The 27,493-nt window shown below is 35.4% G+C and overlaps 2 protein-coding genes across 2 annotated transcripts in view; one reads left to right on the top strand and one right to left on the bottom strand.

Annotated features, from left to right (window-relative positions):
* Positions 1 to 4,112: 4,112 nt before the first annotated feature.
* On the bottom strand, positions 4,113 to 5,453 carry LOC149416049 (uncharacterized). The gene is made up of 3 exons (XM_089642078.1): positions 5,339 to 5,453; positions 4,342 to 4,494; positions 4,113 to 4,231 (listed from the first exon to the last, which is right to left on the bottom strand). The coding sequence occupies exons 1-3, from the start codon at positions 5,418 to 5,420 to the stop codon at positions 4,164 to 4,166; spliced, it is 303 nt and encodes a 100-aa protein (XP_089498204.1). The 5' UTR covers positions 5,421 to 5,453; the 3' UTR covers positions 4,113 to 4,163.
* Positions 5,454 to 12,297: 6,844 nt separating this feature from the next.
* LOC149416048 (chymotrypsin-2-like) overlaps positions 12,298 to 27,493 on the top strand; it is a 64,662-nt gene continuing 49,466 nt past the window's right edge. Inside the window, exons 1-4 of the mRNA XM_089641862.1 lie at positions 12,298 to 12,372; positions 12,755 to 12,958; positions 14,341 to 14,490; positions 14,640 to 14,822. Of these exons, the coding sequence (XP_089497988.1) occupies positions 12,805 to 12,958; positions 14,341 to 14,490; positions 14,640 to 14,822 (487 nt within the window). The 5' untranslated portion in view covers positions 12,298 to 12,372; positions 12,755 to 12,804. The remainder of the gene's footprint in view (positions 12,373 to 12,754; positions 12,959 to 14,340; positions 14,491 to 14,639; positions 14,823 to 27,493) is intronic.

Genomic DNA, 27,493 nt, shown 5'->3' with positions numbered 1-27,493 from the left:
GCGTGCACACTATCTCCCTCATTTTGAGTGTGGCCCTTTTCTAAGCAGCTGTGTGTAATGGTGATTCCAAATTTTTTAGCTGCATATAAATACAGGCTAAAAACCACTCTATTTCGATTCTGTCCAGGGCAGTTATCAGACCAGAATCTGAATTCTTTAGCCCCCCTTTCAACTTTTTTTTAATGAAATCAAGCAAACAACTACTTACTTCATTGGCTGATCCCGTGTCTCGCTGCCATATCGTAAACAGTGAAATTGTAAGTGGACAATTTTCGTTTATAATAAAAAATACTTGCCTTACCATGAGAAGAAGTTAACACCTTTTGAAAATCAAAAGTCGCACATATGATTGACCAATCAGAAGCGATAGTTTTGGCTTTGTCGTTATTTTTTAGGTCCCGGGCAAACTCCTTCTCCTCGCGATGCAAAATGATGGCTTCTGTCTGCTCATCAGACGGCTGAGACATATTTTTAAATGCATAGCATTGGCCGCATTGATACTTTTTAGGGATGTGGAAACCTAAATTAAATTTTTGATTAACAATGTCTCTGTATTATCGTTCGGATGTCGCCTTTTTGGTATATATGTCTGGGTTAAACCATTCAATATACAATTTGAACATCCGAGCAATGCTGAGACTTCCATCTAAATATAACTTTGTCGAATCTTTTCTGAACCATCAGGAAGAGGTGATTCAGGAATCTCTAAAAGGTTTAAAAAAAAATTAAATAAACTCTGTTTCTCATAAGTATCTGAAAATCTGATTCTAGGTACATTTATAATTTTTATGACGAATAATAAGTAATTAAAGTAAAAATTATTGACCTTCTTCTTCCTGCAACAATGGTGACTGAGACGAATCAAAGGAATTCAAATCTGGATTCATCGTTTTTGTAATATCCGTATTATTTATTTGATTCGGAGTATCTTCATGACGTGAACAGGGATCTAAAAACATGGAATATGTTAATCTCAAATACTTATTAAATTACATTTTTTTATTGTAACACAAATATGAAAATATCATAATATTATTAAATAATTTATTTACACAGCAAATAAATCTTTACAAAATTGATGTAACATGATACAATAATACATTTTCAAGCAAGATTGCATTTCCTCTAGTTAAATCAACAACACCACAGAAAAAAATAATAATTAACAGGTGTTTAAGAGCTTTTTTTTGTCGAACAAAGTAGTATTGAAAAAACTTCCCAAGAATAATGTTAGATGTGAACATCCGACACGAGAAAAAATTTAAATGTTCCAAGAACAAAGTCGGATGTTTGTTTCCTGCACACCGCTACTTGACAGATTCCAACAAAAAATGTCGGATGTGCTTTTACGGCGACACATATTTTTTTATCACTTATACATATTTAAGTACCACCTAACAATGATTTAATTAATGTAAACTAAAAACTCTCATTGTAAAGACAAATGATTTATTTTATTTGATTGTTGTCGGTTTGACAATCCGACATTGTTTTTGGGAGGCCCGATGAAGTAATTTAAAATCATAGCAGTTCTGTAGGAAAACAATAAAAACTTACCTAGTACAACTTCTTTTTCATTCTCATTATCCTGATTTGAATGAATATTGTTATTTGTAATGTCCATTAACTGCTTTATTCGACAATTAATGTATCTCGACACGTTAGAGGCATGTCCTGGTTCTCGTTTATCTTTGTCTGCACTTTGTTCATTCACTTCAATTGGACACATTTTACTAGGCAAACATTTAAAACGATTATTATATTTTCGAGGCATAGTTAGTTTATACTGCCTTACTAACAAAAACAACAATTTACTTTTATATTGATGTGCACGCACTGATTTTTCACACACGCCTTTACCGTATAAACTCTCCGAAGAACTAAGTCGATTCTGACAATCCGACTGTGCACGCGCACCTCCAATGGTGGACTTGTGACAACGAACAAAGTCGGTTGTGCACTACTGACAATGTTCTCCGGACAGGATGTCACAACCGACTTTGTTTGTTTCAATAAATTCTGAAATAATTGAAAACGCAGTCTATAAAAGCAAGAAAAGAAATTTAAACTAAGCCAAAAAAACGATTATGGCTTTTTTGCAGATCCGACATTGTTCTACGGGACCATCGATATATACCCAGATGCAAAACGGCAGCTACAAGACCACTACGAATTTCTAGTACAAAAACTTTTTTTAAATTTACAGAATGCAATAAAAAGTGGAAGAGCTATTACAACTTTTAGAAAAAACTAAATGAACTTTTTTTTGTAACTACTGTTAGGAACCTACTATTTTTTTACTCAATCCAGTATAAGTATAATCAAATAAATTAGCTCCCCAGTTAAAGTCGAGGATATATCTCTACTAACTGGGTAATTCAATTAGTAAATAATAACGTTTTATAACATTTTATTCATAATTTGTTCCTTTTCTTTATATTTTCAATAAAAAAAATAATTATAAAAACTGAAATTACTTCAAACGGGCAGATTGTATGACAAACGTAGTAAAGAAAGATACGACATGACATCGAAAACAGCGTTACTGGTGTGACTATAGGTCGGATCCTGGTTCCTGATTTTCCTGGCTGCAGACTGCAGGATAAACCACCCTCAGATAGGAGAAGGCTCCGGAAGAATAAGATTTTGGTAGCTCCTTTCCACAAAAACGAAAATTCCTTTTTAATGTCAGGATAGTCAGTATCTATTTCTTGCGCGTGTTCCACTGCCACTAAAGTGCCCCCTTCACAATTGATCACATTATCGTCTTCTACTCCCAATCCTGAACTGCAATATTGCATCACGAGGTGGTGTTGGACTCTCTTCTTCGGGGATTGTCTCTGATTGCGACTTTATGGCGCCGATGTCTGTCGTCATAATTTCCATGTCATATTAATTGATACCTTATTTCAAAGTTATCAAATTCTGCAGAAAAAAATTAACGGTCAAAACTTTTATTAATGCGGTCTAATAACACTCAGTGACGAATGTGATTATTTGGACGTCAACTCGACTAAATGCTGATTGTAAGTCCGTTTCGGGTTTAGAACAAATTATGTTCAGAAGAATAGAAAAACTACCTTTTTGTTAAGCTGGTCAGCTTATTACAATTTGATGGAAAGCAGAAAAGCAGCCAAAATCAGCGTGTAACGAGGAACTTAAAAATGTTTAAAAAAAAGAAAAAATAGTACGTTAAACAGCCATTCGATGACAATGTTACGTTTGAATTTCTGTGAAACAACTGGCCTATAAAAAAGTAACTTTTTCATATTTAAGTTGGAACTATGAAGTAAAATATATATTTTTAAAATAATTCATTACTTAAGTTCTAAAAAGAAACAAATCTTTCGAAATTTTGTTAATAAAAATGGCGGAAATTTTTAATTTGATAGGCTTTCATTCCTTGAACTTCATTTCCTTGCAAAGATCCTCCATACAGCGTCACCAAGGATGTCAAAGGCCCTGTCTTGACGTCACTCACATACCAGAGGGAGGAAAAAATCCATACATGCGTCACTTCTAGACGCATTGACCTCCAGATTTATTTATATCCGAGAAGTGAACGTTTGCTTTCGAAACATGAAAAAGATTGTTTCCGCAGTGAGTCTAAACGTCGATCCTCAAATCTCCATTTCGAGAATACGAATAATTGCAGTCAGAACATGAAAAGCGTCGATGGTCTTTTCGGGCACATAAAAAAGGGTTTTTTTCCTATGTCTGTCGGCATGTGTTTCCTAAAATGTCCCTTTTGTGAACATGAGTAGTTGTTTTCAACATGAATAAGGTTTTTCTCCACTGTGAGTCTGCATGTGTCTCGTCAAATTTCCCTTTTGAGAACATGAATAATTACAGTCGGAACACGAAAAAGGTTTTCCTCCACTGTGAGTCAGCATGTGGCTCGTCAGATGTGACTTTTGAGAATATAAATTGCTTCAATGGGAACACGAATAGGGTTTTTCTCCACTGTGAGTACGCATGTGTCTCGTCAAATTTCCCTTTAGAGAACATGAATAATTGCAGTCGGAACATGAAAAAGGTTTATCTCCGCTATGAGTTAGCATGTGACTCCTCAGATGTTCCTTTCGACAATATGAATAGTTGCATTCAGAACATGAAAAGGGTTTTCCCCCAGTATGAGTGCGTAAGTGCCTTTTGAATTTTGACTAATGAGAATAGGAGTTGTTACAATGGGGACAAGAGAAACGTTTTTCCACAGGATGCGTCTTCAGATCTGTCGGTAAATTTACAAATTATACGTTTATAAAAGACAGTAAGTACCAAAAAAACTAACAAAATAGGATGGAACGAATTGTTTATTTTAAGAAAAAAAACTGATTTTACCTGCTGTCTGGGTAATTCTTGCAAAACGTTGTAAGCATTCCTTTTTAACATCCGGAAGGTCTATGTCAATTTCTTTGTAAGTAAATCCCCCCTTATCTTTTTCTGGGGGTCCAAGTTCCGCCTTTATGGGAACTGTCTCCACAGAAATGCTACCTAGAAACATTTAAAAAAATTAAAATATACTTATTAGAATATTTACGATGAAATATTTAATTGATTAACGATACAGAAGCGAGAGTCAGGTTAAGAGACTTGAAGGTTAATTTAAGAAAAAACAATGACTCCATATGTCCACCTTAGACACCGGTGTTTCAAGAATGACACATTCGGTACGATGTTTGGTTGGGTAAAGTCAATCGAGTCATGTTTTCTTACATCAATATTAACGATTTTTTAATTCATATAACTACGCATAACCGACATCACGTCGCAAACAGGATGAGGTGAAAACTTGAGGAATTGGGAACTTATCATTGGCAATAGCGGTTTCCTTGGTCGGGGTAAGGCTCTCGACTAGCAATCACGAGGCCACGGGTTCAAATCCCGGCGTGCGCCAATAATTTTAAATGATTTATCATGATTGCGTTATTTCACAATGTATCCCTTTAAAAGATACGGAAAATATTCTCAGTATCGTCCGGGTTTCACATTAACAAATAAAACATTGATCAATTAACAAATAAAACAGTGAGCAGATATGAATAGCAAGATTCTTAGCACCTTCCACTTGCATATCTCCTTCCTGTAACCTACAGCCTCAAAATTTTATCCAATTGCTCCAAGAGGCTGGGAGCAGTTGAGACTCTTGTGCGGTATTTTTCAAAAACAAAATATTATGTTTAAACAGTGTTGTGGTTTGGCTGTTTCCGGCAAAGATACAATAACAATAAATACCAAATAGGCGTATTTACGGAAAGAGGGGACGTTGTGTTCAAGCACATGCCTCGTCTGCCTGACAAATCAAAATATTTTAGATAAAATACGCAATGCAACTAACTAGCAGTCCCAGTACTCTCCAAATTATGCAAATATTCCTTCTTTACATCTGGGAGGTCGATGTTTATATCAGTATGCGGCATTTCACATCCACCTTCTTCCTTGGGCTCTGGTTCCGTCTTGATGGAAACAGTCTCTGGATTAAGTAGATCCATAGCACTGCTGTGGTAGCGTTTGATGATTAGATCAAGCCCAAACCAATTTACCTGAAACATAACATAGTTGTAACGGAATTCTAATTTGTATGAGCTTTGATTATTTGATTTCACTTGGAATATTCTGTTAAAATCGTTGTCAATGGTCAGATGACTCCGTATATAAAGATACATTGGTATTATTGTTCCATTTTATCCAAATAAGAAGTCACAAAGTCCATGTTTTTATAATCCGGTATAATTTTAATCAATGTCTTCGAAATAATATATAATATACGAAATATGACGTCGTGATAGTCTAAATATTCCTTGAAAAAACCCCAAATGGATTACTTTCCTTAAGCATTAGAACTTACCAATAATTATCACAAGTATCAGATGATAAATTAAATAATGTGGGTAAAACGGAGTTTGGAAACGGCAAGGAACGACGGTGAAGAAACAATGTGTCAACAATAAGGGACAGTAATGACGTCAGAGAAATTTTTTTGTTTCGTAAACTTGACAGTAATTCTTTCAAATTAATTTATATTTATATTATGTTGGTATTTTTTGTAATCATATCACTTGCAACGGCTCCCGCCAGGGAGTAACTTGATAGAAGTATAAAATATCGGCCGGCGTGGTCTAGTGGTATACGCTTTTGACTACAGATCCGAAGGTCGCGGGTTCGAACCCGGCGTGCGCAAATAAATTTTATTTGATTAATTTGTGTTATTTCACAATTAATAATTAAAAATAATATATAGTATATTTGCGGCACGTTCCAGAGTGGAAGATACTCTCAGTATCGCCCTGGTGTAAGACCACCATTCAGAATTGAAACGTTGCTTGAAATGGCTTTAGCCGTGTTTGGTGACCAGATCTGAATAGCCAGGTACTTCCCCACCTTCCTCTTCCCCATCTCCCTCCCCTCCCCAATACCCTCAGCCTCACAACATACCCCAATTGGGGATGCCATAGTCTCACTCGCTCCAGACGGGAGCAGTTGGGACTCTTGTGCGGTATTACTGTAAAAAAAAGAAAAAATCTCTCATAGCGATGACAGGTACTGACTGATATACGGGCCATACAAAGAATAATAAAAATAATCTTTTGTAAATATTAACATTCTCCTAATATTAATTATAAAAGTGCGATGGTATGAGTGATGTCAGTTTATTACAAGATATGTTGAGGGGTGTGGGAGGGATGGGGGATATAGGTATAGGATAAAGAGACGTAGGACGGGAGTAGATAGGAAGGAAGATTGTGTGGTCTAGAGGTGGGTCCTATGAGTACTTTTCGTTACTGGGTACAATGAGTACAGGTACAGGAAAATACCCGGTAAAAATAGCGGTGACAAAATACTCAGAAGTATTTAATCCCGACCTGAGGATTGATTCAGAATGAGTAATTCTAATCGCATAAATTCTGCCCACATATTACCCACAAACATTATACTTGAGAATGATTCCCCCTTTCATTATTCAAAATCCGTGGGGAGGGGGGGTTGTTAGAGAATGTCTGTATACATAATTCAAAATGAGTCAAAATGAGAATAAACATAATTCCCCACAAAAAATTTTCAAAATGAGTTCCCCACGAAATATTTGAAATCCATGGGGGGGTGGTTGTTACAGAACTTCAAAAAAATTCCGCACAGCCAAGCCAAAAACATCATATGTGTTTCCCCAAATGGGGGGGGTAGCTACGGAATTCCATCATTTCGAAAAATTCCTCACAGTTTTCCGGTCGCAAATACACATGAAATATACCCGTCAAAAATACCTTTAAAAATACCTACTAAAAATACCCATCAAAAATACCTACCAAAAATACCCATCGAAAATACCCATCCAAAATACCTATCGAAAATCCCTATCAAAAATACCTACTAAGAATACCCATTAAAAATACCTACTAAAAATACCCATCAAAAATACCTATCAAAAATACCTGGTAAAAGTACCTATAAAATACTCATGAGTATTTTGGAACCAGGTATTTTGGAGATCTGTCACAATGTTGGAGATCTGTCACAAGTACGAAGTATCGAATGGAAATACCCGGTTCTTTTACTGGGTACAATAAATACGCCTCACCTCAAGTGTGGTCCCTTTTGGTGATGGGCAGGACGCATTTACACTATCGAAAAATTGCGACTCTTATCGTTAAAACGAATATTTACTTATTTAATTTTTTTTATTTAAAATAAACAGTAACTGATTTGAATCCCCTGAAATAGTATCGCCGATAAATTATCTTGTTCCTAGTAGATCAACTAGAATCATATTATTGCAACAATCCTGCCACTAATGCTGAACAAAATTTTCTAATATATCGCCTGCGTAGATAAAGAAATGATGATTTTGATATCAATGATGAATGAAGTCTGTTATCATATAAAAGATGCATAAAAATATGTTTTTCGTATGCAAGATTGAAAAGATGATTAATAAAGCATACTTAATTCACTATATGTATTTTATGATATTGTAGATAAATCACCGTTACCTTTTTTATTTGGAAAACAACAGTTTATAGATGTATATGTGTAATTTACCTGAGAAATTAATGATTGATTACTTTACTACACTAACACATTATAGCTTTAATAATTATACAGAACAGCTAATATATATTATTTAAAATTACAACAAAAATTACCCCATAATGCATGTACTTTGGTTTATTTGGAAAATGAATAAATTTTAAACACACTTTAATTCACTTTAAAGGTGAACTTACGTAGGTCATCAAGTTGAATATATGTTTGTAACTCGCTATCACTACACTTGCTTTTTATTTTAATCACAAAGAACTTTAACAAGCAATATTTTAGAAATAATATAATTTAACTAATTTCGGCAACCGTGTCGCGTGGCCTCGAGCGAAATGTCAAACTCTAAGCCAATGAAATCTGTTATTTTTTTCTAAAAGAAATCGGAGTTGGGCGTGTCGGTTTCAGATGTGTTTCAAGTCCAGACACATAAATAAACCACTCACTAGACCGGAAACTTCGGGCTTTTCGTACTTAGCAAATTGGTCATAGGTATATTTAGAAAAAAAATTGCGTGCAACAAAAGTACGTCACACACCATCGACGAGGATAGAGAAAACTAAAAAAAATGCGCGACCATAGACAATATAATATTCAATCGTAGCCTACCCCATTCAATGGACTAAAATATTATTTAAAAAATAAAAATCTTAGAAATGTCGAAATATTCCATCACAACAAGAAAGATTTTTAAAACAAAGTGCTGTCCTGCAAAATCGAGCTTAAAGTATCTTTCTTTACTACTTGTTTTTTCAGGACAGCACGAGTCATGTAAAATCTTGCTCCAAGATGAACAATCAATCTGTGTTAAAATAATCTACGATGACTTGAAATTTGAAACTCTTTAAATAAAGGATTTGATTTAAAATCATACAGGGGAAAGGGTTGTTACGGAGAATTTGTACGTTCATTTTCGAGATCTGTGAAAGTCCTATTCAAATTCTGTTAGTATATATCAATAGGCTAGTAACTTGACAGAACTGAAATAATAACAGAACTTGATAAATTTTTTGTACAGAACATGAAAATATATTTTGAAATTTGTAGAGTTATAAAAATTCTTCCAAACAACCCGTCATTTAGGTTATCAAATATGAAATATGAAGACGTGCTTTTTACGTCGAAATCGAATTTTGAAATTTCTCTGCTTTTAACAGAAAATTGAAGAACACAGAATTTTTTGTTTCGTTTACTTAGAATTACATTCATTCATATATATTAAGAAATTAAATTAAAGACCATTATTGGTCATAAATTCTTTATCGGAAAAGAGAATTTCTTGTTTCTGATAAAAAGGAAGCCACGATTCTTTGCATAAAATATAATTTTATTAATGCATTTTTTTGTTGGAAAATGATAAATTAAAATTGAACCACTACGAGGAAAGGCGTTTGAATCGTAGCCAGTTAAATAAAAGAACCGGGTATTTTCATGTAGTAGATTGTACTTTGGACAAATCTATAAAATACCTTGTTCCAAAACACTCATAAGTAGTAGGGTGGATCGATTTTTTGTTTTTGTGTTTTTCTTAGCAGCGGGGTGTGGAATGGATGCTCTATGGGGATACTTTTAAAAGTCATTATGACAGCATTAAGATATTTCGAGTGCAAGTACTGCCCCAAGTCAATTCAAATTTAAAAAAACAGCGTGAAAATAGAAAAAGAAGGGTTTAGTCTTTGCTCAATAAAAATAGTTAAAATATAAAAAAATAACATTTTATTTACTAATTACATTATCTACTAATCAAGAAACAATAATAGTATCATTGCTACACAAAAAAATCACAAACAATGTTAAAAAATAAAGTCAAAAATCATAAAAGTTATTGTGTTTTATAGTCCTTCTTCGAATTGAATACTGGCATTATACGACAAGATTCTAGCTTGTTTTGTATCCACCCTTCACGTCTGTGTTCAAACAGCAGAGCATGATGCCGTTACCACTTTGATGCATTTTCCGTGGCTTGCGTGTGACAGGGCATCAGTCGGAATCTACACAAAATATTGGATAATTGATTGATAATTTCGTGGTCTGCAATGGCATCAATTATTGTCTCGCTAAATATCAGTTTTGTAAGAGGTGGTTCTGATGGATTTTTCCCAGTAGATCAAGTCAAAATAGTCTGTTGCGTTCAAATTAAAAGTAGATAGCTTAAATACTCTTATTGGAGAGAACCCTGACTTACGTCCTCGGATACTTAGAATCCGTCTTAGAGCCAACTCTCTAATTTGTCTTCGTTCGTCGTTTAACATACTAATAAGTATATTTTCGCTGTGGCCAAAATACCCGTTGCGTTGAATTACGGGATCTACCACCTTTTTCAAATGCTTTGGAAGGTAATGAGACAATTTTATGGTTTTGTGGAGGTGTCTCGCCCCGTAAACAAACGAAAGCTGTGTTTTTATTTTAAACCACATCGGAGCATACACTCCTAGCACACGTTCAGTCAATATCACCTGATTTTCTGTCGAATTCTTGAAGTTTTCGTTACATTGTCCATATTTTCAATAAACAAAGCTGGTCTGTGCTATGGTGCTAACGGGATTTTGTAATGTCTGGTAAGTTGCATTCTATTGCTTGAAATTCTATCACAAGATCATGTTCACAGTTCTTGAGTAACTTTCCTAGTTGGCCGCTAAAGCTTCTAGGACCACCAAGGTATTTGAAAAGGTGTCTTAAACTTAACTCGTTAGCATATAACTGACAGACCAACCACTGAAGTGGACAATGGAGCTTTCCTTCAAGAAGTCGAATAATGCCAGACTTAGTTCCAGTATTAACTGCTGTTCTGTCACATCCGATAGCCACGATGCACGCTAAATCAATTAATTTTACCACAAAATATGCAAACAATTTGTGAGCTATTGTTTTAGCATCACTGAACTTAACGCCTACGTTGCCAATGTATTGTGAGCCAGGTTCTTTCAAAATACTGATATGTTCTTCTATCACAACTTTTCTGCGTCCATCCTCCATGATTAATATTTTATCCTCTCGACCGTCAAACGATATGCAAATGCACGAGTCAAAATCGGACTGACTGATGGCAGTCAAGTGTGGTCCTAGTTTTTCCACGAGCACGTCGAATCTTATTACGATCGATCACGTCTGTTTGGTTATCTTTTGTCACTAATCCAATATCTTGCAATGTAGCACCTGCCCGATCAAAAATACTGTATCGATCCTATGTTCTGGATACAATAGATGGTCCACTGTCTGTTGGATTTATTGCATAAGGAGAAGAAGTAGATGAGGCAAAGTATTGTTGGTTAGTTGAAAGATCAACGTTAGTAAAACTTGCAACTGTACTGCGAGATATGGACGGTTGATCTAAAGATGCGCGGTGCGCGAGCGAGGCGCGAAAGTGGACTCAGCAATTTGTCAAATTTTGGCGGGAAAATAAATATTATCTAATTTTTTTAGTATTATTATTTAAGGCGCGGCAATTTTTATTCATTATGAAATGTAAAAGTAAAAAATAATGTATTAATATTGACACAAAACTGTTTTATAAAGGGCCAATTTTTTACCAGATTTTAAATAATTCAACTGCTTTGGGGCAGTACTTGTTGTCAAAATTTTAAATTGATATTTTGTATGCTTAATTGTATGCACCTAGAGCATCTATTCCGCACCCCGCGAAAACTGATTTATAAAAATAAAAAAATTCCATACAATGGCGATCCACCCTATAAGTAGTTTATATTGGGACCAAGAATAAAATACTTGTGAGTTATTTTACAACCCCCCCCCCCCCTATGGAGTTGATTAAATATTGATGGGAATTACTTCCTTTAAAAATACTCTAATAACTGCCCCTACATGGATTTGAAAAATTACTTTGTGGAAGCAAATATCGGAAATTTTCGTAGGGAATTACCTTTCACAGAAAACTTTTATGAAAACCCCTTCTCTAACTTGACTCAAGTGAGTGTTTTGATGAATAAAATTATTTAAGGAATTTTGACCCAAATATGTAAAAGAAATGTACAATGGACAAAATCAGAATTGCTTGACCTAAATATTCGATTAGAAACGATTTGATTTCGTTTTTCTTGTTGTGTTTTTTTTAAGGGTCACAGATTTCTCACAGTTAATAGATTAAATATCTGCTAGCGCTATAATATTTACATGACGCAAGTCGAAAGAAATTGTAATGTTCTTAAAAGCCCAGGTTCATGAAAATTATATTAACTGTCTATGACTTCATTATTGTCTATGCATAACCTATATATTTTTTGACATATGCTTTCTTCTCTGACAGTCTTTCTTCCTGTTTCTACACTCTGTTTATCCCGCCCTGTCAAACTTATTATCCCATGCATGTGATGGTTCTTGGTTAGTAATAATAGTTAAATTCATCGCTATTCATTTTGGTTGCGGCCGTTATTCCAGTTTAGTTAGGGAATCATTGGGCGTTTTGTCACAGCAGAATGTTTAAACTGTCAATTTGACATCTACCTATTATTAGATTAGAATTTCAAATGCATTTTTAAAAATTACAACAAATATACTTGTTACATTGATGATTACATGATTACAACGGAATGGCGGTAGACATAACAGTAAATAAATAAAGAATTTATCCAAGATAAACGTCTCTCTCAACCTTTGTCAAAACTTCGAGGTTTTCTAATATGTATTTTTGCTACGACTTGAGAATCCAAATTTAAAAAACTGATTTATATTTGAATTCCGTTACAACTTTGATCTGTTTCAGATATATTTGTTTGGGGTTAAACAAATTACTAAGCCCTACCAAAGCAGACCATGGATCTACTGAAGCCAGATACTATATCCATCAAGACGGAACCAGGGCTGCAGGAAGAAGATGGAAGTGAAATTAAATTTTCGGATTTAGATTTCAACCTCCCAGCTGTAAAGAAGGAATGCTTGCAATATGCGGAGAGTACTCAAACAGCCAGTTAGTTGCATTGCATAAGTGTAAAATATAGATCCTTAAATTCAGATGTCCGGAATCCATCTCTGATTTGAAATGTCGTGCAAACAGGACAAATACTTTTTCACAACATCCTCTCTTGTAATTCATGTGGTGTATATAGTATATACCTTAAAATGCGTCCTTGCCGGAAACCATCATAGTACAGCACTCTTTTAAATGTATTATATTATTTACAATAAGTTGTCGACTCCTCGATTTTTAGCTAATTTTATTTTTGACATAAAGTAAATAACACGTATTTTTTATACGTTAAAATTTTTTGGTTAACTTGGTGTACTAAATAAACGTCTCGATTTATCCAGTTTGAGCGTTTATTTAAGAATGCACAAATAGCAATTACTACACACAATAACGCGTTTAATACGAGGAGGCACTATATTATTTTGGCGCGGAATGCGGGTGAATAATTAGATTAAGTTTACAAACGCGGCGTAATACGCTGGCTGACTGGTTAAAAATGATTGACTACTCGCTGCGTTGGGCCTACTTATATAGACAACGCCGGCGGCGGTGGTAAATATGCGAGACCGCTGGTAAACTACGGGTCCCTCGCTTCAGCGAGATTCTTCTGGTAGTTTCGATGGCGCTGGAATTATGCCTAGGCAAAAGCCTAGAACCTTCAAGCAAGTGCGCGAAATGTTCATAGTTCAATCATAATTCAATCGCAAAGTATTGTCGTATGTAGTTTGCTTGGACGTCGCTTAGACATGTAGCTGGTACCTATTTACATTACGCGATGAAATTTGTTGCATAAAATGTCTCGTACATTCTCAGACCATGCGTTTTAAACCGGTCGGCTTTCTCGAATACTCTAGCAGTATCGATCGCTACAAATTCATAAATATTGATTCAGAAAACACTTTCCCATTGACTTAAAACTCTTTACTTATGGTGCTTTAGAGCAGGGTTTTTATTACTTGAAGAAGTTCCCTCAAGCAGACGTCTAAGGTCATTTTTATCTGATATTGACCTTTAAAACTTCCATCCAAATCCCCATTTCTACATTGTTGATCAATGGTATCTTTATTCGTAAAAAAATAGCTTTTTTTTTTTCAATTAAAAAAATGTTTCGTTTCATATCAATAGTACGAAGATACAGGGCTGCCCCCATGTGGGTACAATTGGAGCAGTTTGCTCCGGGCGTCGAATATTTAACCTAACACATGGCCCTTTATATTATTTTTGATAAATACCGCGTTACAAAAAAACACAAATCATCATTTTATCGATTACAGTGATATCCTGCCTTGGCGTGTACTAATTTAGACTGTTAGGGCAGCCAAAATTGGTTTGGGGCTGGTCATGCAAAAATTCATTCTATTTATTGTCCTTTTTTATTCCAGGAAGCATTAATGTGGATAGAGTTACCATAAACGCGGATCTCGGAGCCCGACAAGTTGAAACGGAGCTTACTCATATGAAAATTGACATAGACCTGCTGGATGTTAAAGAGGAATGCTTAGAACGCTTTGGGAAAATAACCAAGGCAGCAGGTAAAACCAATTTTTGTAAACTGAACAATTCGGCCTCTCCTATGTTTTTTAACGTTTCTAGGAACTAACTTAGCTTATTTAATCTAAGTTTAGGAAATAAGTTTCACCGAGTCATTTTCATCGATGTTATTTTTCAAATTTGTCTACAGATCTTCAGACGCATTTTGTGGAAAAAGGATACACTCCTCCCCATCGCAACTACTGCTTCTCTCCCAAGTCAAATTTTGCCATGAACGTAAGCTCCCATGTTATAGAAAAATCTTTTTCTTGTTTCAAGTGCAACTATTCAAATGCTCAAAAGCGAAATTTAAAGAGACACATGCTGACTCACAGTGAAAAAAACCTTTTACATGTTCCTTGTGCAACTATGCATGTTATCAAAAAAGCAATCTCAACGGACACATGCTGACTCACAGTGGAGAAAAACCCTTTTCATGTTCCGTGTGCAGCTATGCTTGTTGTCAGAAGAGTCAGCTGAAGAGGCACATGCTGACTCACAGTGGAGAAAAACCTTTTTCATGTTCAGTGTGCAACTATGCATGTTATCGAAAAAGCGACCTTAACGGACGCATGCGGATTCACAGTGGAGAAAAACCTTTTTCATGTTCCGTGTGCAGCTATGCGTGTTGTCATAAGAGTCACCTGAAGAGGTCTATGCTGACTCACAGTGGAGAAAAACCTTTTTCATGTTCAGTGTGCAACTATGCATGTCAACAAAAGAGCCACCTAACCAGCCACATGCTGACTCACAGTGGAGAAAAACCTTTTTCATGTTCAGTGTGCAACTATGCATGTTATCAAAAGAGCTACCTAACTCGCCACATGCTGACTCACACTGGAGAAAAACTTTTTTCATGTTCCGTGTGCAGCTATGCGTGTTGTCAGAAGGGTCAGCTGAAAATGCACATGCTAACTCACAGTGGAGAAAAACCTTTTTCGTGTTCAGTGTGCAACTATGCATGTTATCAAAAGAGCCACCTAACGAGCCACATGCTGACTCACAGTGGAGAAAAACCTTTTTCATGTTCCGTGTGCAGCTATGCGTGTTGTCAGAAGGGTCAGCTGAAGATGCACATGCTAACTCACAGTGGAGAAAAACCTTTTTCATGTTCAGTGTGCAACTATGCATGTTATCAAAAGAGCCAACTTACGCGCCACATGCTGACTCACAGTAGAGAATAACCTTTTTCATGTTCCGTGTGCAGCTATGCGTGTTGTCAGAAGGGTCAGCTGAAGATGCACATGGTGATTCACAGTGGAGAAAAACCTTTTTCATGTTCAGTGTGCAACTATGCATGTTTTCAAAAAAGAGACCTTAACGGACACATGCGGATTCACAGTGGAGAAAAACCTTTTTCATGTTGTCAGAAGGGTCAGCTGAAGAGGCACATGCTGACTCACAATGGAAAAAAGCCTCTTCCATTTTCAGAGTGCGACTATGCATGTTGTTAACAGGGTAACCTGAAGACACACATGCTGACTCACAGTGGAGAAAACCACTTTTATGTTCAAAGTGCGACTATGCAAGTTATTAACAGGGTAAACTAAAGAGACACATGCTGATTCACAGTGGAGAAAAACCACTTTTATGTTTGGAGTGTGATTATGCAAGTTATCACCAAAGTAAACTTAAGAGACACATGTTGATTCACAGTGGAGAAAAACCTTTTTCATGTCCCCTGTGCAACTATGCGTGTTATCGAAAGAGTCAACTAAAGTTCGACATGCTGACTCACAATGGAGAATAACCTTTTTTTATTTATTGTTTTTGTGTTTAATTCGTAGAACTCCATTTAATTTATTTTTTTTATAAATTTAATTTAGATTAAATTTGATAATATTATTATTAAGTTCTGCAACTGTTTTAGTTTTTTATTATTGTGACAGCTGTTTCGGCTTATAAGGCCATTTTCAAACTGTGGTTAGTCCACATTGAGACGACGTATTTATACTCTTTCAAATGTAAATTTTGAAGGTGCATACATTGATTTATTTCTGGTTAAACCGATGACTTGATCTATGGTTGGTCAAACCAATCTATGTTTTCCCCTCAGTAAATGGTAATGAGTTCTTAATTATTTACAACATTATTTACAACTCACAGTGGAGAAAAACCTTTTTCATGTTCCGTGTGCAACTATGCATGTTATAAAAAGAGCAAATTGACGGGACACATGCCGACTCACAGTTGAGAAAATCCTTTTTCATGTTTCTTGTGAAACTATGCATTTTATCAAAAATCCGACCTTCACGAATAGATACGGATTCACAGTGGAGAAATACCTTTTTCATATGATTTAAGATTTTTTTCACTGCCAAAAGTATTTTTGTTATTTGTTTTTGGGGATTATTCCGTGTTGCGCTAACTCCTTCTTTAGCCAACGTTTAAAAAAAAAAAAAAAAACGTTTATGTTTGCTCAGAGGGTTGGAGCTGGTAACACGGGATCCCATCCTCATACATAAGCTCACATTTCACCACAACCTCAAATAACACATCTGCCCTGATAATGGACACTGCAATGCTGTCCGAAACGTTGGCTAAAGAAGGAGTTAGTGCAACACGGCATAACACCCCAAAAACACATAACAAAAATACCTTTTTCATCTTCCATAAGTCTCATATTAATGTTTTTTTTTTATTTATTTATTCATTTGGGAAATTGACAGTGTACATTTAATCACTTTGTACATAAGTGTTATTTAGTAAAATAAAACCAATTATGGATTTCCTCCTTGTGACTTTAACTGAGACAATATAATTTAAATTTGTGAGAAAGGAATATTATTTAAAAAAATTATACCAATCAAAAGATTATATAAAACTAAAAATTTACGAAACAATACATTTATAGTCATGGAGAGAGTTTGTAGATATAAATTATATCATAATAGAGATATTAACAATAGAGACATAAACATTATTCGTTTTGCTTTGATCAACCCTGAATAGGACACAAGAGCGTGTTTAACGCGCAGGTACATTGAATGGCATCTTGTTTAGCAACTCTGGGCATGGTATATTATTTTAACTACTTTATACAGGAATAATGCCTAATAATTATGATGCCTCCGTACACTCAGTGAATCAATTTTAAAGTATAAAGCTGCCTCCGTATAATTATTAAATCTTACAAATGACTTGTAACAAATATATTTTAGGAATTCGTTTTGAATTGCTTCAATTTTGTTTATGTGGATTTTCTAAATTGGAGACCAAACAACTGATGAACACTAAGGGCTGCCACCTTTCAAAAACAGTAGACCCGGAATTTTGGAAATATAGTTTTTTTATTAAAATAAAACTTATTTAGTACAAATTATTTAATTAATGCAAAATGTTGTTGAAAATTACCGATGGTAATGTTTTTCTCTTGAGACATTAATGATTTGCACGGATCGAAGCTTCTCGAACCTTCCATTTTTTCCATAGATTCAATATTTTACTGAATTTTACAATCATTCAGATAAAACTGTTATTTGGTAACTCTTTGCCAAAAAAAAAACTGTTCTATAAACTAGATAAAATACTCTTTGAGATGTGTGTATTACAAGTCAACATATTTATTTCTAAATAAATAAATTTTGATATCAAAAATGCCAACAGGCTTACAAAAAACTTACCCGTGTATTTTCATTTAAAAAAGTATTAAAATTTACGAAACTCGGAATTTTGAAAACACGTTCCATCACTCAACACTTTTTTAAAATTAAACTACCAATTCACTTTTTAAAGCTTTCATATAATTTTATTTTAAAATTGAGGGTTGAACTATGATATTTTTATTTCATATATTTTCAATCACCCAAATTATTGAAACTTTTACCTCCGTTAACCATTGATTGCATAATCTGATTCTAAAAGTATTTACGATGCTCATATGCCTAAAGCATTTATATATTAAATTAATATCACTTCTGTTTATTTCCTGTAAAATTAAATGAATATTTTTCAATTTAAAATTAGTGTTACACATAACCTCAAAAAATTCTGTTTCTGCCAAATCGTGACGATAAAATCAACGTAGAACTTGAAATTTACTGGTTAATATAAAATAATTGATCAATTTGTTTAAACAAAACGGTATAACCACCAATTTATACTATAAATTTTGAAATTAAAACACGCAAAAAACTCGATTCCTAACGTTCCCGCACGCAAATATAACTGACATTTTGTAAATATTAGGGATGTGCAGTTCAACTCAAATAGACGAATTACGAACCGATTCGAAATTCCCCTGCGGGGCTTTTTGTCCCGCGTTCGTTTTTTACAATTAAATAAAACGATATAAAAACCATGGAATTGATTTACATGACATACCGGTTTCGCTTTGTTTATTGGGGTACAAAATTAAACTTCTAGTAAAAATATTTATGCGCACGAGTAATTTATTATTACTTTAATATATATTAAATTATTTTCTATACAGATGATAAGTAGAACGAAAAATAATCTTGTAAATAACATAATATGTAAAAAAAAAATCGGAAACACTTAAGAATTATCGCATATCTTCATATATATTTGCTTTGGAAGCAATGTTTTTAGAGTGAAATATATCGACAGAGCAAGTTTCATTCCCCACACGATACAATATCTAAGAACTGTATATAAAAATTAGTGCGAAGGCAACTATATTGAATGGAGCATGGAGTCTAGTATTGTATTTATTGGTTAAATTGTAATTATCATACTCACTTTGCAATGAGTTCGTTGATGATTTTAAATTATAATAAAAAAAACATAAAATTAATTAAATGTGAAGACATTCCCCATTTTAGAACAGTTAAATCTTTGTTAATGCCATATTATAGCAAAGCTTAATTTAAATAAATGGAGATAAAACAACAAGAAAATAAACGCGTTAAAAATAGGTACATTCATAATAACAAGACCACAACGAAATAGCTAACATAACCATCGGGACGTCCTGTGCGAAGGATACCAGAATTAAAAAAGTATGACTTATTCGAGCCGTAAGAAAAGAAAAAAAAAATGTTATCGTAGCAGATAAAAAAAGGTTCGTGTCTCCATCATCTAAGCCTACATGAATGATCACAACAGTAATAAAAAAATTGATTGAGTTCGTATTTTGTGAAAAGAACATATGACACCAAAAGCAGCCGACAACTAAGACATGTTTATTCCCAAAAATTTTGACACAACGTTAACAACACTTGCCATCAAAAGAAGAAACTTACAAAAGCGAACCCACAACAAATGCCTGAATACTAAAAAATACTAAACCAAAAATTTAAAAAACAAGCCTGTAACAAGATGAAACTAATTATTTGTTTTCAGAAATATATAAACATTATGTCGCTAGATTCGGAAAAGTAACTAGTGAAACCGTGACCATGCTAAGGACCGTGATCGTTCTAATGTACATACGTCAAACAAAACTACTTGAGGGTTGATAGCAGGTGAATTGCAGGCAGCAGTGCTTAAGATAATTGAATACAACGTTGATAAGAAACACGCATTAAACAGACTAAGTAATTCAAATCTCCGCAGTAGCAAAGTTTTCCTCAATAGAACCACGACGGGCGGTCGAGTGACGAAAACATAGCATTATAATGTGCAAAGCAGGTACTGGGCCGCCTGGGGGAGGGAAATATATGCACAATTAGCCATCCAGATGATAACAATCAACAATAGATGATCAGTCACGACAAGCAGAAAACACTGTAACCCTGTCCGCACAATATGAGTATTCAGTCAGATTTATTTACATTTGATAAACTAATAAGATTCCTTTCTGCGCACAACAAGGTCGCCGCTCTAAATACACCATACCTGCGAAACTAAAGGCAGGTATGATAATATTTAAAGCATGGTTCTACGCAGAGTGGTACCTAACAGGTTTCACAAATAAAAATTGTTCTCTTTTCAACCCTGTTGCGGTCGGCACACCAAATGCACCGGAGGCGCCGTTTTTTATTTACTGGTGGAGGTTGTATGTCGTTTGTTTCAGTCTGTAAGTCAGTGGTCATGAAATTAGTCTTTGGGAAGTGGTTAACGGGGCGGAGGCGGGAAGGGTTGGCAAACTTGTCGTTCACTACTACTCGTCTTGCCGGCGTCCGTAGCTGTGCCAACAGGAGGTGCTTTTCCGTCAACTGCGACACAAGCGACGTCCTGAGCATCAAAGTAGTTACCTTCAATGAAGACGATTGCCGATACATCACCATAGAGTTGTCAATACTCACGTTGAGCAGACGCTTGAACATCTTGTGGTGCCATTTCTGGCACCTCTTGCGTTCAATTAAGTAGGGTTCCAGCATCTGATCTTTTTTGTCAACACCTCCCATGTATTTATTGTAGTCTCTGACAACTTTTGGTTTATATATATTCTACCTACCCCTGGAAGGTCCAAGTTCCATTTCTGCGCCATGGTAGGTCGATATAGTCGTCACCTTCTTCTTGTCTTGCCACGATAGTACGGCGACATCACCAGCGTGGCGACCGAAATAATGTCCGTCAGCCATGTCGATACGACTGAATTCTGGTGGAACATTGGCACTATTAGTGCGCAATGTCAGTCTGTCTTATTTCGCTTGAGGTACCTAGCTAATAGAGGAGCAATTGTCCATCCAAAGCTTATTCAATAGTGGTTTTATAAGCCTAAGCACTGTGAATGTGGATCTCAAAACCCCAGGTGTTGAATCTACAGCAGTTGTTTTTCCCGAATAAACAAAGAACGACCACAGATAGCTAGTCACGGAATCACAAAGTTCAAAATTCTTCAATCCGAATTTAGCAGCCTTTGTTTTAATGTATTTCTTCATACCCAATTGACCTTTCCATAATGTTAACGACTCGTCAATTGAAATATTTTGGCCTGGAACATAAAGTTCTTGAAATTTGGTATTCAAGTGAATTATTATAGGCAATATTTTCGAAAGCCGCATGTCTTCAGGACAAGTGTACCTACGATCGTTGTCGTTGTAGTGTAAACACCTCACCAACTCACCGTACCACTTGTAAGTAATTAATTTTCTAAACATATTAGTTTTCACCAACCAATGAGTTGAGGAACAAGAATTTATTGTTGGCATGCGAATAATTCCTAGCATCATGAAAAACGAAAACAAAATTAAAATTTCATGTCTGTCAGTGTTCCTCCATGTAAGGCTTAGATTGTCATGACGCCGAGCGTCCATCGCATATTTGTTCGTCTCTGCTACAATAAAATCAAGAATCTCATCAGTCCATATAGCTCGAAATGCGTCATAGATGGTATCATACTTAGAGGTAGGCCCTAACATCTGGGGCACAAATGTTTCCTTCTGACCGGCATATGGACTTATGCCAGCCCAAAAGAACTCCGATGCGTTCTCACTATCGGTCAACAAATGATCACCGGTATCCGAAATGGGGTCATCCACTTCTTCAATGATTCTCGGGCGCTCTTCGGGGCTGCCGGCTGCTTTTCGGAAGCGCTCCGAGTTTATTTTTGAAATCCTGGGAAGTCCTCAATTTTCCAGGTGTAAATTTAGCATAAAATAAACGCATTAAGTTTTAGTTTACGTGTTTAAAAGTAAAATAATTTTTCTGTAGCCCCTTCGGGCTTAATTCAAGTTTTAATATAAAGTTTTACATATTTTTAGTTCAAATCTGCCACGTTATCCAAAAAGTGCACAGTGAAAGGCAAAACATCGGTCGTCGGTTTTAAATGCTTACCACATGTGCACGGTGATAGACTAGTGAACAGTTTCAAGTGCGTGTAAGTGATTTATGAGGGTATCTTTTGGGCTATGATGGTTGTAAACAATGTCGGATATGACCGGGCCACACTACTCAGACTTAATAGTGAAAGTGTCTATTTGGACCCTGCAATAGCTGCAAAGATATCGCTGTATAACCTTGGACGCGTTATTACTAAAACAACTACCCGTAAAATTAGGTTTCGTGGTTGCAGAGCTGGACACAGTAGGAAAAAACATCTGGAACACAGCATCGAAATAGTTACGTCACCGCTAACAGAAGAACAGGGAAAAGTAGCAACTCAAATTCTCCCGAATCCGGAGAGAGAATATAACACAGTTAATGCTTGTATACAACGGCATGCCAACTTTAAGAGCCGTCAACTAGGTATAGGATCCTGGAATGTTAGATCTCTCAATAACAAGATAGAGGAAGTAGGGGAGGTTTTCAACGAACAGAATCTTCATGTCCTGGCCATAACTGAGACTTGGCACGAAAATAGTGACTCTTTTTCAATAAAGAGACTCCGAGCTTTAGGTTATGTCGTGCTAGAAGAAGCCCGACCTAAAGCAACAATTTCTCGGTATGACAACATCGCTAGCGTAAATCACGGGGGTATCGTGATTTTAGGTCGCCAGGGCTTGCGTTTAACAAGGGTGTCAATTGGTGCATACCGAACCTTTGAGCACTTGGGATGCCGAGTTTCGTCTGCAGGAGCATCATTCATTTTATGTACCCTATACCGGCCTGGTTCAAAACAAATCACTTTGGATTTTTTTAATGAATTTTCGTGTTTTCTCGAGCGGGTTGTGGGACTTTCCGATAATATTTTCATAACAGGCGACATTAACCTTCACTTAGAGCGTCTAGAATCACCAAATACTCTTAAATTCACTGATTTATTAGACTGCTTCGGATGCCGTCAATGGGTTAATTCCCCAACTCACGATGCTGGCGGAACTTTGGACATTTTTATCTCAAAGTCAAGCGGTCCGTTTCTGGTAGCGGATAGTGTGGATGTAGGACTATCAGACCATCGACTTATTCGCGCAGAAATCGATTTTAACCCACCGAAAATTCCTTACGTTACTATCACATCAAGAGCATGGCGCGGTTTTAACTTTGACGACTTCCTGTCAGAACTAAAAGCTTCTCCGCTCTGTACACATAGCGCATGGGAAACAGAGTCGCCAACCAAACTAGCAGCAGATTATAACACCATCCTTTCAACCCTTTTAAATACATATGCTCCAATTTCTACAAAAACTCGGCGTCTACGAAAATCTGATGCCCTGTTTGACGAAGAATGTCGGAGCCAGAAGAGATTGATGCGTAAATTGGAGAGGTCCTACAGACACTCGGGGGTTACATCACGGAACGATTGGATACAGGCTCAAAAAGAGTACATGATCTTAATCCGTTCAAAAAGGTCTGAATATTGGACAAATAGGATCACTTCAGAGCGTCAAAATCCACGTAGTCTTTGGAACTCGGTTAAGACAGTCATTGCTGATGTCCATGCACCAAAAACAATCGACATAGCTCCGGAAATCTTCTTAAGTCAATACGAGCCCTAACAACCTACGCTCCACCACCGTATTTTACTAAATTACAACAACAACATATAGAGAGTGTACACGCATTTAAATTCGTCCCAACAAAATCACCTATAAACAATCAAAAAGTTACAAAATCAAGATAATTCACGGTGTAATATCTAATTAAAACTGGTGTAAAGTAGCCAAGTTATCAAAAACGTACATAGTGCCCGCAAAGTACGGAAATTGTGTTTTACAAATTAGTTTCTAGTGACAGCTGTTAAAACCCCCCCGTACCCGTCACCCGCCCGTCATTCCCCGCCGCGGTAGCTCGCACGAGCCTTGCCAATAAGTCAGGGGTTTATAACTGTTTATTCGCAATTAAAAATATATACTTATTCGTACAAATAATCAATAAAAAAATAATAAAAAATGGCTCTGTGTGATAAAGCTTCTAACTACATCACCAAAGTTAACTCAATAATTAGTGGATTAATTTCGATCGTTAATGATCCTAACAACAAATTTACAAAAGAAAACATTCTTAAAATTATTCCAAAAACTACTGAACTTATGGGTACTATTGGTGAATTGGTTGTCGATTTTGGAGTGATGCAAGGTGAATTAAATTCACTTAAAAATAATATGCATCTCATGGCTCAAACTACGAACCGTCAGCCGATCGAAACAAATATGTGTGAAATAGTAACCGAAATGGAAGAGAGAGCTAATCGATCTAAAAACATTATCTTATATAACGTGCCGGAGAGCACGTCAGAAGAAAAAGTCATAAGCATTGCCGAAGACACAGATAAAGTTTTTTCTGCCATTAAAAATATTGACCCATCTCTCGATCTACTTCATGTAAAAATGTACCGACTGGGTGCCAAAAAAACTCCTAACAAAAACAGACCAATCAAACTGGAATTTAATGATAACATCACACCAAAAACTGTGTTACGTAACAGCATAAAATTAAAAAACGGCATCAAAGCTGGTAACGATCTAACTGTTCTCCAGCGGAATCACTTAATTGAACTAAGAAGAGAGTTGCTGTCCCGGCAAGAAAATGGCGAACCAAACCTCACCATTAAATACATTAACTCTAAACCTACCATTGTTGCAACTCTTCCAAAAAACGACACAATAATTACCAACTGAAATGCTACTACCAAAACGTCAGAGGAATAAAAACAAAACTAAAGGACTTCAAAGTACATGCCCCAACTCTGCACCACGACATAATCATACTAACAGAAACCTGGCTAGAACCATCTATCAACACAGCTGAGCTTGGACTTCCCCACCATCACGTATACCGGGCTGACAGAAGTCAACATACCAGCTCTAAGTCTAGAGGCGGCGGCGTCATGATAGCCGTCAACAAGGTGCATTGCTCAAAACTTCTGAAAACCAAAAACTGTAATGTGGAACAAGTTTACATCTTATTAAACGGTAAAAACCAAAAAAATATCATTGGCAGTGTTTACATTCCGCCATCGTCGGATATAAGTGTATACAAAAGTCATTTTGAGGATATAGAGCAATTGTCGTACAAATTTCCAAATAGTAAAATCACTATCATCGGCGATTACAATTTACCCAAAATCCACTGGGGCACCTGCGATAATTCTACTGATTCTCAAAACTCAAACTTATCCGAAACAGAAAAAGAAATTGTCAATTTATGTGATTTCCTCAACCTTAATCAATTAAACAATGTAAAAAATGTCAATAACAGATTACTAGATCTTGTTTTTTGTACTGACACGGCCACTAAGGTTGATGAGTCACTGGATTTGATTCTTGCACCCGACTCCCATCACCCACCTTTAGACATTGTTATATTATGTAGCCCTATGAAATACCAACTTGAAACTAAGACCCAGTATCCAAACTTTAATAAAGCCAATTATGCCACAATACGTGATTATCTATATAACGTTGACTGGTCTATACTAGAGGGAGGTGACCTCGATGGAAATATTAAAGCCTTTTATGACCACTTGTATAAAGTCATTAAAACTTTTGTCCCAATCAGCTTTAAATCATCCTCTAATTTTCCTAGCTGGTTCAACAAGGACCTCATTAACCTAGTAATTGAAAAGAAGATAGCACATAAAATTTACAAAGATACTAAAAACATTTCTGATTATTCAAATTTCAGCATGCTACGAAAAAATTGCAATAAACTATCGAACATTTGTTACAAGAATTATATTAATAATGTTGAACTTTCAATTGGAAATAATGTAAAACATTTTTTTAAGTATTATAAATCACTAAATAACAATAATCTTGGAATACCTGAAACTATGCACCATAAACAGAAAACTTCCTGTAAAATTAATGAAATTGTCAATTTATTTGCAGATTTTTTTAAAGATGTGTATGAAGCAGATATACCTAACGAACCAATTCCAAACTTCGAGTCAGATATAAATTTAGAATTATCCCAGATTAATATTGAAATTAAAGACATAGCGGCTTGTATTAAACTACTGGAACCCAAATGTTGCTCAGGACCAGATAAAATTCCCCCCATATTCCTTAAAAACTGTGCAGGTAGCGTCTCTTACCCACTATACCTACTCTTTAAACAATCACTTTCATCGGGTAAGTTCCCGCAAATATGGAAAAACAGCTTTCTTACTCCAATATTTAAAAGCGGAGACAAGTCTTTTGTTGAAAATTACAGACCGATATGCATACAATCGTCGATACCGAAAGTTTTTGAAAAGTTAATTCTTCATAAAATATGTTCTTGTGTAAAATTTAATATTTCTTCTTTTCAACACGGTTTTGTCTCTGGCCGATCTACTCTAACTAATCTTACACTATACGAAAACTTTATCTCATGTGCTCTCGCTAACAGGCAACAAGTCGACTCAATTTATACGGATTTTAGTAAAGCGTTCGACAAGGTTTGTCATAAAATCCTTATAAATAAATTGTCAAAACTTGGAATAAGTGGTAAACTATTACACTGGATTAAGGATTACTTATCAAAACGTATACTGACTGTATGTATCAAAGAACACTTGTCTTACGAATTCGAAGCCACTAGCGGTGTGCCTCAGGGTTCACACTTAGGACCAATATTATTTATACTGTTTATAAACGATGTCACTTCTATTTTCTCTGATGTTCACATATTATTATTTGCTGATGATATGAAAATATTTAAAATCATTAAAAATATCAATGACTGTTTGTCCCTACAATCCAATTTCAAAAAATTTGCAGAGTGGTGTTCCATTAACAAACTTACACTTAATATTAAAAAATGTCAAATTATGAGTTTTTTCAGAATAAAAAACCCCATCAAATATAGTTATACACTGAACAACCACATTTTATTATCTGTACCTGAAATAAGGGACCTCGGTATAATCTTTGATAGTAAATTATCATTTAATAATCACATAAATGTCATTACTAGTAAAGCAATGAAAATGTTGGGCTTCATTACTAGAATATCTAAAGATTTCAAAAATATCCATACATTAAAATTACTTTATACAACTCTAGTCAGAAGTCAATTAGAATATAATTCGTCTATATGGAACCCTTCCTACAAAAACTATGCAAACTCCATTGAAAGAATCCAACATAAATTTCTCAGAACAATTAACTTCAAATTAGGAATTCCCTCTGACGACATTGATTACGATTCATTATTACAATTAATGCATCTCTTATCGTTAAAACATAGAAGAATACTTAATGATCTAATTTTTTTATTTAAAATAATCAATCA

This window comes from Hesperophylax consimilis, chromosome 17, assembly GCF_061612785.1.
Source record: "Hesperophylax consimilis isolate HC1 chromosome 17, BYU_Hcon_1.0, whole genome shotgun sequence".
Classification (NCBI taxonomy): domain Eukaryota; kingdom Metazoa; phylum Arthropoda; class Insecta; order Trichoptera; family Limnephilidae; genus Hesperophylax; species Hesperophylax consimilis.
Note: the sequence above shows the minus strand (reverse complement) of the source record. Positions and strands in the feature narration are given on the sequence as shown.